At 44.8% G+C, this 15,971-nt stretch overlaps 1 protein-coding gene across 2 annotated transcripts in view; it reads right to left on the bottom strand.

Moving 5' to 3' along the window:
* GPAM (glycerol-3-phosphate acyltransferase, mitochondrial) overlaps window positions 1-14,384 on the bottom strand; it is a 70,240-nt gene extending 55,856 nt beyond the window's left edge. Inside the window, exon 1 of one of the 2 annotated variants that reach the window (XM_005698479.3) lies at window positions 14,154-14,384. Coding sequence is in view for 1 of the 2 variants with exons in the window: in XM_005698477.3 (XP_005698534.2) it covers window positions 2,925-2,961 (37 nt within the window). In the remaining variant the exon portion in view is untranslated. Of the gene's footprint in view, window positions 1-2,924; window positions 3,029-14,153 lie in introns of those variants that run through there. The other variant, XM_005698477.3, reaches the window with a different exon arrangement.

The raw sequence follows: 15,971 nt of genomic DNA, 5'->3' as shown, positions 1-15,971 counted from the left end.
CTTATTAAGTCTAATTAGAGGAAAGATCAATTGCAGTTCAACTAAGGCTCATTTTTAGAACACTTTTAAATAAATTTACTTTCATTACTTTTGGGGACATAAACGTTCTAAGATTTTCTTTTGGGAAAGTTATTCTGCTGGGTATTCTAAACACGCTCCTTAAAACTGTCTCTTTTAACTTACAGTTTTCCCAAAAGAAAATCTGTCCAAAGTAAAGAGTGTTATCAACCCAGTTTCCAGTGATCTAAATTACCTAATATAAAGTGAAACCCCAGTAAACGTATTACAATTGACTGTTGCTGCTGCTGCTGCTGCTAAGTCGCTTCAGTCATGCCCGACTCCGTGTGACCCCATAGGCAGCAGCCCACCAGGCTCCCCCATCCCTGGGATTCTCCAGGCAAGAACATTGGAATGGGACTGTGGCTTTAACCAAATATTTACTGCTGATCATCATCATATTCCTCCATAAAATATTTGAAATTTGTTGCAAGGATGACTTTCAACATGAAGTAAGGTATTAAATGACAGGCTTTCCGTAAATGAGGGTCATGGGTTGAAATCCTCTCTCCTAGGCCCACTTTGTCATTCTGCTGGCTTGGTGTGGGATTAAGTCTGACCCTTCACTCAATTAAGATAATTTATACATCACCTGTTCCTGTTGCATATTCAATTTTGCTTAGAAGATGGCAAAACATTTCCCCCTTTATGAAATTATGTCAAGTGTTTTTTTCCCAGAGGGTCTCTGTTCTAGCCCTGTTTTCCTATTTTACCTCTGTATGTAAATTTAGCCCACATACATGAATTGTAGAAGTCCTAGTAGCCACTAGAGGATACAGGTGGGATTAAACAAACCTTAATATACACAATGTTGGTTTTCCTATAGATTATTTATAAGTGATTTTCTTAGTGAACTGGCCATCTAAATTTCTAGGTCACTTGCTCATTAATTGTTGAATAAATATAATCTAGGCAAAGGGTGAATTATATCTAAAGTCCCATCAACTAATCAACTCCTGGAATGAAAGAACTTTAGCCTCCCAAAGATAAGGTTTAGCTATCTTTAAGCTCTACAGGGCGATAGTATACCTTATGTACACAGCAGAAATTTCTTAGTGATAATAATAGCTACAATAATAAAATTATCTACTTGGTCAGTCACCACACTTCATAAATCATTGTGATTCAGCTAAATTCAAATTAAGTAGTCAGCTGGCTCTCCCCTTCACATGACCTGCAATCTGCTTTTATTTATGAAACCAGAGCTGCCACCTTTAAACATCCTGTCATTAATGAATTCTGGGCTTCATGGTTACAACATGACCACTATTCAGACACATCCAAAATGATAATTATTCTGAACTATTAATTATAGCTGGACAAACTATATTATCCAGAACAATGAAGGGTCTTGGGATGCTGAATATAAAACTTAATGTATGGTTTTAATCTGTGCGTGCTCCACTTCCCTCATCCGTAAAACGAGACTAATAATTGTGCAGACTCTATAAGTTACTCTGAGGAATAAGAGTTAAAATCCATAAGGCTCTAGGACAATGTCTGTGAGAACTATATAATGTTTGCAGTCATGATAAGAATTCCCAGGAAGATGTGCAGGTCCTCTAAAAGGAAGGCTGCATTTGATCCAATTATCAACCCCACTTGCTTTCACAGATCATGCTTGATAAATGTGATTTTGAGAATCACCGGCTTCCCCAGCTTCAACTCAACAAATTTTCCTTTTCCACTTAGAAAAGTTCTAGAATTTTCCTTTGAAACTCACACTACAGATTGAGTCAGTAAAGTCTTTAAAGCAATAGTTTGTAGCTTCTCGGAATCAGGGAACACTTTGAGAGTCTAATGAAACTCTAGACTTTCTCCTTTGAAGAAAATGTATATGTAAATGGTTTCTATTCCATTTCAGGGGGCTCATGATCCCCATCCATGATCATTTATGGACCCCAGATTTTAAGAATCAGTGTTTGAAAGCATGGCTTGGAAGAGAGCCACCTTCATATCTTGCTCTTTTAACAATGTCTGAAATAAAATGAGACAGAAACACATACTTGCACATTGTAAAGCAAGTATTAATTACTGTTAGCCAGGAGAGAAGGGGGTCAATAAATAAAGGGTTTTGATAAGGATAAAGATGATGAAGGAGAAGGAGAATGAAGAAGAGAACACGAGAGGGAAGAGGAGTCACCCCAAGTGAATCAAGGTTGATAACTAAATGCACATTTTTACATGTAAGTGAGCCACATATGTAGCAGGGCTTTGAACTGGCAAATACTGTATGACTGTTATTATTGGCAACTCAAAGCAGTTTATCTGATTGTATCACAGCTTTCTTTTCAACCTCAAAGAGGTACAATATTATCACTAGGGTTCTTCACCCCTGTTCCTTGGCTCACATACAAAAGAAATGCTAATTATGGGAACTGAGCTATGAATTTTGAGTGACCCTAGGGACCAAATGATTATCTGGTTGTCTTAAGTTGTGGGAAATTTGTTAGGGGGTTTTAAAATTACATTAACTGTTTTTTTTTACCTTAAGTGCTCCCCCTGGAGAAGCATTCAAGTCTCCTGATAAAGAATGATTTCCAAGAGGTAAAAGCATCGGCCAGAAGACCTTTGGGGTGAGTCAAAGGTACTGTAAGGAGAAAAGCCCAAGCAAGGTGGGTGTGCCCAGCTAGGGTGGTGTGATGGGTTTGCCACTCCGATTCCAGCTCACTAGGGCCCCTACTCTCCTCCTGTTTCTAACAGTGATGAATGCCAGAAGCCAAAAAGGAAGAATAATATATTTACAACAAAGGTCACCGAACGAGGCCAAGGACTCGGTTACATTTCTGCCCCATTACAATCTTAGATTGCATCCATGCCTCTAAAAGCCGTCTTCCCAGGGTCTCCAAGCAATGACATATTCTTACCTGTGCTGACCTCTGCTCCTTCATCTTCTACCATCATCGCCCCCTGCTTACTGTGCCCCAGTCCCCAAGGCCATCACTTTGTTCTTGGACCATCTCAAGCTCACCTCTGGCTCAGGGCTTCTGTATTTATTGTCTCGGCCAGGAACATTCCTTCTCTAGCTGTTTGCACGGCTGACTCATTCTTATGTTTAAGTCTCAGCTCAGGTAGCAACTGAGCTGACTCTGTCCCCTGCCTTGTCACCGTCCTTCATACTATCCTGTTTTATTTATAGCACTCGTCACCAGCTGGAAATAACCTCTTGATTTGTTTTCTTCATATTGTCTGTCTTCCCCATTAGAATGGAAGCTCCATGAGAGTGGGGATCATCTATGCCTCGGTCACAGCTGCAGCACCGAAGCTCAGTGCAGAGAAAGCGCTAAGACGTGTATTTGTTGGCTAAAGGAATGAATGATCATCATAATAGCTACATTTATTGAGCTCTTTCTCTGTGCCAGGCACAGAGTTGCAACTTTTTATAAACACAATCTCACTGAATTCTCACAGCTACTCTCCAAGGTGAGTCTTTCTTATCCCCACGGTATAGATTAGGTATCAGAGAGGTGATGAGGCTTTTCCAATATCAAAGCGAGTGAGTAACTAAGACCTGATTTGAACCAAGGTGTTTTTAACTCCAACGCACTCTAAATTAGGAATCAGTAGGCTTTTTTTTTTTTTTTTCCTATAAAGGGTCAGATCATAAATATTTAAAGCTTTGCAGGGTCTCTATCACAACTACTGGACTCTGTTGTGGAAACCAACCATGACAAGACATGAACAAAGCGATGTGGCAGCGTGCCAGCACAGCTCTGTTTACAAGCGGGGGAAGGGTTTGGCCTGTAATTTACAGATCCCTCCTTTAAGTCATAATTCTAGCTATGCTTTCCTAGAAGGGGATTAAACAAAGGAGGAGGAGGAGGGGCGTAAAAGAAAAACATCCCAATGCGTGCTCATCAAATAAGAAAGACAGCAATTGAATTAACTAGGTTTAAAAAGGCAAAATAGACAATGAAATTCTGGTGGGAGTTATGACTCTACTAATTCAACTTTTCAACTGAATTATAACCATCACTGAAGATAACAGAAGAGTTTGATGCAGACAGGGAGGCCTGGTGTGCTGCAGTCTGTGGGGTCGCAGAGTCAGACATGACTGAGCAACTGAACAACAAGGTATTCTGTTTGAACCACGGTCCCATTCACATTGTAATGACAGGTTATCTCACCTGCCAACATGCGAACAGACCCACATAACCTTCATCCCAGCAGGCCCAAGGTAGGCAAGATTGAAGGACAAAGTAAGCCAAGGCATTCTGATTGCTAAAACTCTTCCTCTCTCCACCACTGAGCCTGAAAACTTCAGTCTTTTCTTCCCAAGCAAATGTCTGAGTTCACTGGCAAGAGGTGAAAGACGTGAATCACAGGTCGGAGCCAACCCAGAGACATCTCTTGAAGCCTCGCTGAGGAAGTGAGCATACGGAGTGTCCAGCTGTTTAGTCAGAGTGGCTCTGAATATCAGCATTAAAGCAAAAGATCAACTCTCCAGAATCTTGAGCCTGTATTGAAAGGTAAGAGCTGAACTTTGGGAAGGTGGGAGGCAAGAACAAAGGTGGTTTCCGTAGTGCTTAGCTGGTACATGAGCAAAGGCTGGTGTGGGCTGGAGCCGTGGAGGACAAGGCCTCCTCACTGCATAGCTTTTTTCTCAGGCAGCCCTAAGGCATTAAAAACACAGTAGATAAAAATTCTTATTTCTCTCTTACCCTGAAGAAAGAATCCCTCTGGAAACAACATATGATTCTTATCTTAGACCAGTAGGTGAATTTTCCTCAGTCTGTATGCAATTTTCTAAATATGGGCTTTAAATGTTTGAAGAATGACAAAGATTCAAACCTTAGTCACAGTCCTTAACCTTCTCTTCTCCGAGGCCTGCATGTGTGATTTCTTATAAAATCCAATTCTCATAAGAATGCTGCTGAGTCAGTTTAACCAGAGTCCCCACCTTTGACCTCTGATTAGGTTCCTCTGCCATCCCTCCCAGGTGACACCTTAGACTTTCGGCAAAGAATCCTGTGAGGTCAGTCCACCCAGAATCCCCCTCATCCATGATGTTTCCTCTTGGCAATTTTCTACCCACTGACCCCCAACCTGCTCCTTAGCTATAAATCCCCACTTGTCCAGGCTGTACTTGGAATTAGCCCCCTCTCTCTCCCCTTCTGCAAAATCCCATTACAGTAGTCCCTGTGTTTATCACAGTGGTCTTGAGTAAAGCCTGCTTTGCCATCTTGAACAAGTGTTGCTGAGTACATTTTTTCCTTCTAACACAGAAAGGCAGCTCCAGCATGGTAGAACCAGCATTTGAAGGGGAATCTAGAGATGCAAGATCTGCGTTAACAAGCAATGATGTCCTGGGTACCTCTTCCCACTCTCTTTCTTTTTCTGAGCCTATTTTCTTATCGGTAACATAGCAAGTCAATGTCATACCTCTTCATCCATCTTTTTGTTGTCTGTTTAACATCTACTATATGTATTGTTTTTAATAGTCATAGTTAATTTCCTTTCTACTATTATAAAAATTGATTTCTTTAGAATACTTGGTATTTACCAGAATTGTGCCATATGCTTTCCATATGTTCTTATAGTTAATTCTCACAACATCCCTATGAGGACGAACCCTTCTGATTGCAGACTCACCAGTACGACAGCTCAGGTTCAGGAAAGTAACATAAATTGCCCAAGATCAATTGGAGAGTCAGTGGCAGAGTTGGAATTTGAGCGTGAACCTTTTCCCTTTGAGAACTGCACTGTCTTCATGAGCCCTGGCGCCCCTGGTCAAGGTCTAAATGGAGAGGAAAAATGCAGATTCAAACTCTCTTACCTAACTTTTTATTATTACACCACCATTTCTCTCACTGGGTCAGTCCACAAAAGACCAGGGTGTTTTTCCTGGAGGAGATAGTGCTGGACCTGCCAGGGATGTTCAGTGCATGGACTTTGCCCTTTGAGACACTTAAAACCCAGGAGAGATGATAAGACCCATGACTTTATCCATGCCCCAGGAGTCCTGATAACCCACAAAGTGAGGGTTCTCTCATCCTCAATTCCTTTTAGTCATTTTTGTGCTAAACCAACAGGAAACAACGGCATCTGCAAATCTCCGGTTATTGGAGAATCTTTTCTCTTTGCTAAGGAGAGGCAGTCCCTTTATGGATGGACCAAGTCAACTTGAGTCTAGTGAGACAAGCCCTCCTTGAAACTAACAGTTAGAGATTTATTTTTTGAAATGACATATCCCTATTGGCTTGACAGGGAGGAGTTGCAGGCACGTTTTAGGATAAGAGCAGATTCCCAGAAACAGAAGAGCAAGGCTGGCAAAGTTACTGCTTTGTGGAGAGCTGGTGCTTGGGGCGGGGGAGAGAGAAGAGGAATGATTTTAATTATTGAATGTCTACTATGATCTACGTGCTTTTATATACACCAAGCATTAGGTCCTCACATACAGATGAGGCTAGCAAGATAGACAATGGGAATTTGCTGTATGACTCAGGGAACTCAAACAGGGGCTGTATAACAACCTAGAGGGGAGGAATGGGGAGGGAGATGGGAGGGGGGTTCAAGAGGGAGGGAACATATGTATATCTATGGCTGATTCATATTGATGTTTGGCAGAAACCAACAAAATTCTATAAAGTAATTATCTTTCACTTAAAAAATAAATACATTTTTAAAAAAGAACATCGTTTCAATAAAAACTAAAAAAAAAAAAAAAAAAAAACCCAATAGGACTTCTGGTTCTTTTTTTTTTTCTTTTTTTCAATCTTTACCTCAGTGCCTGTGTAGACACCTTCCTACTCTAATTCAGATTTTCATGAAGCAAATGGCACTGGAATACCAGTATATTTAGGCTGTAAAAACTAATACAGTACAGAACATACAGTCAGAGCTCAATAAAATAGGATGAATTAACAACTCCTAATATGGTTTCAGACTTTATTTTTTGGGCTCCAAAATCACTGCAGATGGTGACTGCAGCCATGAAATTAAAAGACGCTTACTCCTTGGAAAAAAAGTTATGACCAACCTAGAGAACATATTGAAAAGCAGAGACATTACTTTGCCAACAAAGGTCCATCTAGTCAAGGCTATGGTTTTTCCAGTGGTCATGTATGGATCTGAGAGTTGGACTGTGAAGAAAGGTGAGCACCAAAGAATTGATGCTTTTGAACTGTGGTGTTGGAGAAGACTCTTGAGAGTCCTTTGGACTGCAAGGAGATCCAACTAGTCCATCCTAAAGGAGATCAACCCTGGGTGTTCTTTGGAAGGAATGATGCTAAAGCTGAAACTCCAGTACTTTGGCCACCTCATGTGAAGAGTTGACTCATTGGAAAAGACTCTGATGCTGGGAGGGATTGGGGGCAGGAGGAGAAGGAGACGACCGAGGATGAGATGGCTGGATGGCATCACCGACTCAATGGATGTGAGCTTGAGTGAACTCTGGGAGTTGGTGATGGAGAGGGAGGCCTGGTGTGCTGCGATTCATGGGGTCACAAAGAGTTGGACATGACTGAGTGACTGAACTGAACTGAACTGAATATGGTTTCTCAAACTTAGATGTCATCTGATCCAATAGTTCCCCACTGAGAATATTTGGAAATATCTGGAGACACTTCTTGTTGTCACAAAAGAGTGGAGGTATACCACTGGTATCCAGTGACTAGGATGCTGCTAGCATCCTGCAATGCACAGGACAGGTCCACAAAAAAAATTATGACCCTTAACGTCAATAGTGCCGAGGTTGAGACATTCTAATCCAACCAAACATGTTTCACTAGGAAACCATGACCCAGAGAGATGATGAGATTTGTCCAGGGCCTTATATCAACAGCTGGTTGATGACATCCCCTGGAGCCTTCTACAATTGTTTCTTGCCAGACCTCAAGGCTAACCAGCCAGAAGGCTGCCTATGGTAAGAGAGACGGGTTCGGTGGGAAGGAAAGGTCATGTTGGCATGATGGCCCAGGTAAACCAAACATAATCACACCAGTTCAAAAGGACCACAACTCTTCAGTCTGGGCCATCCCCAAGGTTCTGGAACTAGGGGACCAGAACTCAGAACACAGAGTATTCACCTAGAAGTCTCTACTGCCCACCAGCTTCATCTTTCCACTCCTTCCTTTCCTTAGGGTTGCAAACTAAACACAACCATCAAGTCAAAAAAATTTTTTTTTCTTTTAATAATTAAATAGGCAAGTTAAAAATCTTAATGATTAAGTGGTCATATTAGGTCAAGTAGAAATTGCCAAAAACGGAGTCTCTCTAAAATATATTAGTCATTTGCATTGTCATTGTCACCAATCTACAATTTTTTGACCTCTTATGTGTCAAGAGACATGCTGGGACTCAGGGGAGAGATGGGCAGAAGGAGAAGAGGGTCTCCACCAGAAACACACAGAAGTTATATCCTTGACCCCAAAAAGCACTGAGTCCAAATGTGAGGGTCTCCTTTGCGATTGCCAGCACAGAGCAAAGCCCACATTGCAAAACAGGTCAAACAAAGCACTCCTTACAGCTAACTAGCTAAACCTTGTGTGAGTCACTCATTTTAAACACGTTTTAACACAAACATTCAACTTTAGCCCAAGAATTTGGACTTTACCACCTTGTATAATATTACTGGGATTTGGTTTGCCGGGTGGACATTTTCTTCTATCCATCAAGCTTCAGGGGGGCGATTTTCAATGCCCTAGATAATACCTGGAATGGCAGGGTAACCAAGTGCAATATGAGACTTCATCTAACCAGAGCAGATGCTTGGACCCCAAGGCCCTCTAACCTAAGAATGTAGACAGAGGGCCCCCCAAAAGGCAACTTTGAGCTAGAGTACCAGCATCTTTTCCAGTAAGTCTCTGAGCTACATCTCAGTGGAAGATGGGGATCTCAGTTAACACAATTCTGCAAGATCAACTTTTATCTTGAAATTTTAATGAAAAATTAAACATCCTGATAACAGTGAGTACTAATGGCTTTTATTTCCATTCCAAATGCTTTCTGAGATGGATAATTCCCTTTTAGATTTTCATGAGTTTGACCCAGAAATTGGATATTCAAGGCATTAAACATACAGGAGCCTTGGCCGCCAAGAAAACAGTAGAGTCTATTTAAGGATTGGGCTGCCACAGGCAGCTAAGTGTCTTGGGGAAGTGAGTGGAATTTGAATACAGCAGCTCTGCCACTCTGCTGCAGACTGGAAAATCAGATACTAAGACAGATGCCCTAGGGGCTCCTGCTTGGGTCTGGACGTAGGTGCTACTTTCAGTGATGAGCAGCTTTTGGGGCAATGATTCCCAAGCCTTGAACTATTGCTTTTTCATTCAGCCCAAGTCAAAATATTCCAATTCAACTCAGCAGAAATTGACAGTCTACAAACATCATCATGTAATGAAAGAAAAGAATGTTTTAACAGCCCAACAAGCAGGACCGACAGCTTCTCAGAACAATGGGAAATTTCTCAAATTAAATATCCATGGCCATCTTAAAGAGCTGCTACTTTGTCCTCAGTTCTTATGTCACCATAGACTAGAAAAAACCTCATAGACCAGCACCTATTTGCAGTCTGGAGTCTAGGTATTGTGAGCAGCCACTGGACTTGTGTGAAGAATTAGGCTTGAGACTCAGCTTAAACAGAGAAGATATTCCAAGGCAAGGATAGGCAGGAGTGAGGGGGTGAAAATGGGGGGACAGCAGTTTCCCTGAGAATAAGCTGCTCTGCTCTAGGGCTGCACTGTGCACGCTGTAAGGCCATAGTACGTTGCTTGCTTAATTACCCATCTCTTCCGTTGGGCTTTGAGCTCCTTGAGAGCAGTGTCTGCACCTTGTTGCCCCGAGTCACAGAGCTAATTAGACGTGGCTGTGTGGCAAGGGGGCACTGGAAGGAGTAAGGACCCATATGATCTGAGGGTTTGGAGGGCACATTTTCTATTATCTAATCGTGCATGCAGTTTCTGCCTGGTGGAGTGAAGGGGGCTCCACCTCCATCCTACCTGGCAGATTCATCCTGAGCATCAGCCCACAAGATAATTAAAATGTGCCCAAGAGGAGCTTGGCAGGGGTCAGGACTGCTGCTGCTTGGGCCAGTTGCCAGGGGCCCACTGAGCGATGGCTCAGGTCAGACCCCTTGGTCCCTGAAGCTGTTTGGGCAGGAGCAGGGCTACAAGCGGGAGCAGCCAGCCTCCTGCCCACTTGCTGCTTGAGCCTCCTGTTGTTGCCCTACTGCCAAGACTGAGAAGGGTTCTCAGTTCCAAGGTTTACACTTTTCCCAGGCCCTTGTTCCTCAGAGTCACATTCTGGAACTGACTCAAAGGAAAACATCATTGACACTGTTACCAGGAGCTCCCAGGGTTAAGCTCCACAACAAGCTCCCCTTCCCTGCAGAGAAAGTCCAGCCCACAGGAAAATGGATGTTGCTTTCTTTCAAGACTATTTTGGGTGGTTTGTTTTTTTTTTTTTTTTTTTTTTGGTCAACCTGATTTCTGGCAGGACACTGAAGCCCAATAGACAGAGCCAACCTCAGCTGAACTTCCTGCCAGCCCCACCAGCCACTGGATGGAAGCCAGATGCAAAGCTCACCCAGCAAATGCGCTGAGAAAAGGGGAGGGGAGGGTGGGGAGACAACACAGGAGCCCAGGAGTGATGACCGGGCGTTTTCATTAGCTGACTCAGGGTGACAACCAGGAGCCCCGTTAAACATCTGAAATATTGCTCAGAGACTGAAGAACTAGGTTCCACGTTGATGGGATTAGCAAGGGTGTGGGTTCTGATAACTGAATGGTGAAGGTGAGTTTCCCATTGCAAACATCCTGCCATTTTCCTTTTTTGACCTGTTGGGGAGAATTGACCTCAGGGTACCAGTCGCTATTTAAAGTCTTATTAGAAATGATCTTGTCTCGTGTGTTATTTACGGCATGGCATCTCTTTTCCTTTCTCAAATCCAGTCTTCATGACTGTCCCACCAAACAGGGTCTGAAATTCTGAATCCAGATGAAGACAGTTACGTGCCCTAAGCTATCAGTCCTGCTGCCTGCTACCTACTGCCATGCCTGCTCGCTTCAGTCATCACTGGCTAAAATGCTGATGGCCCTGGGAGGTCCTACGAAGCCTTGTTGTGACCAGCAAGCAACAGGTGGGAGTTGGCTAGCAGACATGAAAGCAAAAGAATGAAGCCCCAGCTAAGGAAGAGGGGGTGGAGGGAGAACTGATTTGTTTCTGAAGGGCAGGGGCACAAGGTCCCCAGTGGGAAGGTGGAGAAGAACTGAAGATGTTGACCCTGTTCTTTCAGGAACCTGAGACTGACCATTTCCTTTCATCACTCTCTGCAGGCTCAGGGTTCCCGTCACCTCCCGGAACTTCTAGCTTTGTCTGGAAAAAATGCTAACCAGCTCCTTACAAGAGCTGTCACTGAAGCCCCGGCCAGAGGGCTCACAAAAGCCACTGTGTGCAGTGGGAAAGGAACATGGTGCTCCTGGGAGGCTGAGTGGGTGGGGAAGCGGGGCAGTCTTGAGCGCACTGCTGGGCAGCCAGAGAAGATGATGTGCCTGCCCCGAAATACTCGCCCCGCCCTCGCCACTCTCCACTCAGCCTGTCCGTGCTTGGAATTTCACCTCCAGAGATGACCGCCCCAGGTGGGTTAATCATCCAGGATGGAGGTTTAGGAACCTGGGGGAGAAAGACACAGAGAACCTGTTTTCTTCACCCCCGGTCACCCCTGCCATCCCTGGGAAGGGGTTAGGGATTTTCAGCTGATAGAAACAATCCCAGGGGAGAGAGGATACTGGACTCCAGGGACCGGCCAGCTCCTCCTCTGTCCTCCTGGAGTTTGGGCTCCGCCTCTCTCCAGCAGTGGAGGCAGCCAGGTGGAAGAGCACTGGACAGGGAGTCAGGAGGCCCCTGCTTCATCTGCCTCAATCCTGCTGCAGGTCAAGGATTCGTCAAACACCAGTCAGCAGCAACTCAGTCTTAGGAATCAATCACTCAGCTCATCAAAGAGGACTTTCTCAACTAGCTCTCCACCCCCATCCAAATCAAGACCTTTGTTCTTTTTTCTCATCACAGACAGGGACGACCTATTTATTTGTGTGATTGTTTTGTTCCTTTGTTTACCACCTCTCATCCCCCACCCTGTTGAACTGTAACCTCCCTGAGGGCAGGGAGCTTTCTCTGCCTCATTCTCCACTACATCCCAGCACCCCTCACACAGCAAGCACACACTGCTATTCATTGAAAGCAGATTCTTTATTACCAACGTAACAGTTGGTGATGGACACAGAGGCCTGGCGAGCTGCGATTCATGGGGTTGCAAAGAGTCGGATACGACTGAGCGACTGAACTGAACTGAACCCCATGAAAGAAGTCTTAGAACCCTCTTACAGATGAGTAAACAGAGGTTTAGACAATTTAAATAGTAAGTGGAAAAGGCAAACGTCAGCTCTGGATCTGAATGGCCCTTCCCCCATGCTCCACTACCTTTGTAACAAAAATTACCAGATGACCAGATAAGGGAGATACCCTTAAGCTGTGGGCATTGGCTTAGATTTTCAGGCTGTGATGTTGTAGGACCAGACGCCCAAGACGGCTGGAAAAGAGGAGGCGGGAGGAGGGAGACGGGTCTCTTGAGAACAGAGAGCAGCTCAAAGCCAGTGTCCCCAGGTAGGTGCCTGGTCTTACCACGTCAGGTGCTAGATCAGGATCAGGAACTATAACTCTGTGCACTGGGCTCACCCTCTACCTCTTCACATTTCCCTGAAAACTATGAAGCGGAAGCAGGATTCACTTTGATGAACTTCTCAGACTAATGACTCTGAAGAGTCTCAAGAAATCCAGCAGGCTCAGTAGAGAAAACTCCCTGGGAACCACCCAGTATCAGCAGGAAGATCAATCTCCCATCCTGTGGGGCAGCCTTGTGGGACCAAGCCCTGATACCCTCCCACAGCAACTAACAGAGCAGGGACAACCTGGATACCAAGGCTTGAAAATCAAGACAACACAGATGGAAACGTTTGGAGATTAATACAGCCACCAAGACAGGAGAAGGGCAATGCACTCGGCAGGGCTATTTCTTCATCTAAAGTGCGTAGGGAAAAATCAGTTTTAAGAGTAACCATTTACCATTTGTCGTTTAGTTACTAAGACATATCCGACTCTTTTGTGACCCCATGGACTGTAGCCAGCCAGGCTTCTCTGTTCATGGGATTTCCCAGGCAAGAAGAATACTGGAATAGGTTGCCATTTCCTTCCCCAGGAGGTCTTCCTGATCCCATATCGGGATCAAACCCATATCTCCTGCATTGCAGGCAGATTCATTACCACTGAGCCACCTACCATAAAAGGCTTCTTTTCCACTTAATGCCAAAATAAAATTGTTTTGTTTTGTTTTGTTTTGCGTCATATCCTCCCTCCTCAGCCACCTCCAGGTAAACGTAACAATTAGACAAGATAGAATCCATCCTTTCACCTCTCTTTCATCTTCACTCCAAGAGTGGTTGGTTAAGTCCCTGCTCACACCGCAAGGAGCCTTGCTTTCATCTGTAGCAAGGAAGTTCTTTGACATCAAGCTCTGTCTGCCTATCTCAAGCTCGAAACACACCACTGAGGTGGGACTATGATGAGGACAAGAATGGACAAAGCACACCACACACAGATCCCAGACAAAGTGGGAAACAAATTCTCCTAAACGAGGAACTCAGCCCACTCTTCCTTATCTGATGCCAACATCACAAGGATCGGTACCATGGAGAAACACTTCTGAAGATCAGATGTGACAATGTTTCCAGCTGAAGCAAATGGATTTCTCAGGAAGTGTGCAAAACCCTCTCAGTAGTGAGCCAGGGAGGAGGATGACAGAGAGGCCAAGAGAGCAGCTAGACCTGGAAGGATTTCATGGGGACAGAAGCACGCAGACCTAATGGCAACTTACCTACCATCGCGCTCCCACCTCTCCAGGAGCAAACGTCTCAGGCCTTGGCTCTGCCTTTCCATAGAATCCCAAGACTCTGACATCTCTTTCCTTCTACTTCCTTCCTCCACGTCCTCTGCCTTTCCCGGGCAGTTCTCCACCCCAGCCCTGCCCCAGCCCTCCCACCCCAGCCCCATTTCCTAAGAAATCAGAATCCCCTCCCCACTCCCAATTTTTTTTGTTTAAATACCTGTATCCTTGACTCTGTGCTGCTTGAGGAATTATTTCCAAACAGCTGATAAGCAAAGCCGATGGAGACTCTGAAGAAGACTGCCCCAGTCTGAGTGGGGGATGAAAGAAAATCTCCTCTGGGTGCTTGTTTGTATGGCCAGAAATGGAAGGACTTTGGGTGCTCGGTAGTAACCTTGGGAAAAAAAAAATCCCCAGGCAGCAACAAACTCTCCCAACACAGTTTTGAAACACCACTGGAGGAGGAAGCCCTCTTTGATCAAATAATAACCAGCCAGAGATAAGGCCTGCTAGGCCGAGCCCAGCCAGCCAATCACATACTTCCTTCCCACTGCAAGGACAAGCAGACCCAGGCTTCTCACTCACCCAGGAGTGAGTTTCAGGGCTTGTTATAATTTAATGATGCTGCCACTGGTGTCTTTTTGACTTTGCCTGGCAGGGCTTTCTGACTAGAAGTGAAGCTCACAACTCAGGAACCTCACACTCAGTGGAGGCACCCGGCCAAGGAGCTGCAGCTGAGGACCCTACGTGATCATATGACACCCAGCTTCCCATGCTGGTGCTCCCACCTCACCCAAGAGAGTCCTCACTGCAGTTGGAGAGCAGCTGGGGTCAGCAGGGGGTGAGCATATTTGACTCGTTAACTGTGACCCAAAGAGGTGGTGAAGACCCCTATGACTCACCCTCATGTGTTGGAGATGCTTCACGGGCATTTCTTAGGGGTCCTTTGTAAGCAGTGACTTTGAGCTCTTCTCTATCCTCCAGCCTTCCCAGTCACCCTCCCCTTCCAATGCTATCACTGCTCCCTTAGGCCACAGAGGTATATATAGAGAGAGGGTGGGTTCTGGAAACTTAACAGGCCTTAGAGTGACTAATGGCCCTCCAGCTCTTTTCCAGGTCATTATGAGGCTCTTACTGGCCCTGAGGAGGTGTATACAAACCTTTCAGTAGTACTGTTATATTAGAGGTTAATATCTAAAGGAACCCAAGGAGCACCCTCTTTGGCTTTTTTCTGTTTTCATTTTTTGATGTGGACCAGTTTTTAAAAGTTTTTATTGAATTTGTTACAGTATTGTTTCTGTTGTATGTTTTGGTTTTTTGACCTCAAGGGATGTTGGATCTTAGCTCCTCCACCAGAGATTGAACCTCCTGCATTGGAAGGCAAAGTCCTAACCACTGGACCATCAGGGAAGTCCCAAGAACCCTTTTGTTAGTAAGGAACACTTAGCATCGATTTTAGGGCATTTCATCACCCCCAATAGCAACCCCTTTCCACTAGCAGTCATTCCCCCTCCCCCAACCTCCCATCAGCCATTCACTCAACAATATTTATTCAGCATCTATCACTGGAGGAGTGCCAGGCGTGAGTTCTCCACCCTCATGAAACAATGTTCTAGCACAGGAGGCAGGAGTTTAATAGAGTCCTCAGTGCATGGAGCCAACAGCAGAGCAATAAAGGGGGCTTGTCACAGAGGATCTGCTCCCGTCCCAGGGCAACAAGGGAGAAACCAGCAATGGTGCAAGGGACATGGACTCAAGTCAGAGAGCTCGGTGCAGCCAAATCCTCCCCAAGGGAACTTCTTGCAGATATCAGACTAGGAGGGAAAAGAGGAAAAGCAAAATTGTATCTTCTCTCCTTTAAAATAAAAAAGTCTCTTTTATATACATTGGACTTCCCTGGTGGCTCAGACAGGAAAGAATTCACCTGCAACGCAAGAGACCTGGGTTCAGTCCCTGGGTTGGGATGATCCCATGAAGGAGGACATGGCAACCCACTCCAGTGTTTCTACCTGGAGCAGCCCCATGGACAGAGGAGCCT

This window comes from Capra hircus, chromosome 26 (genome assembly GCF_001704415.2).
Source record: "Capra hircus breed San Clemente chromosome 26, ASM170441v1, whole genome shotgun sequence".
NCBI classification, from domain to species: domain Eukaryota; kingdom Metazoa; phylum Chordata; class Mammalia; order Artiodactyla; family Bovidae; genus Capra; species Capra hircus.
This window is presented reverse-complemented; position numbering and strand designations above follow the sequence as displayed.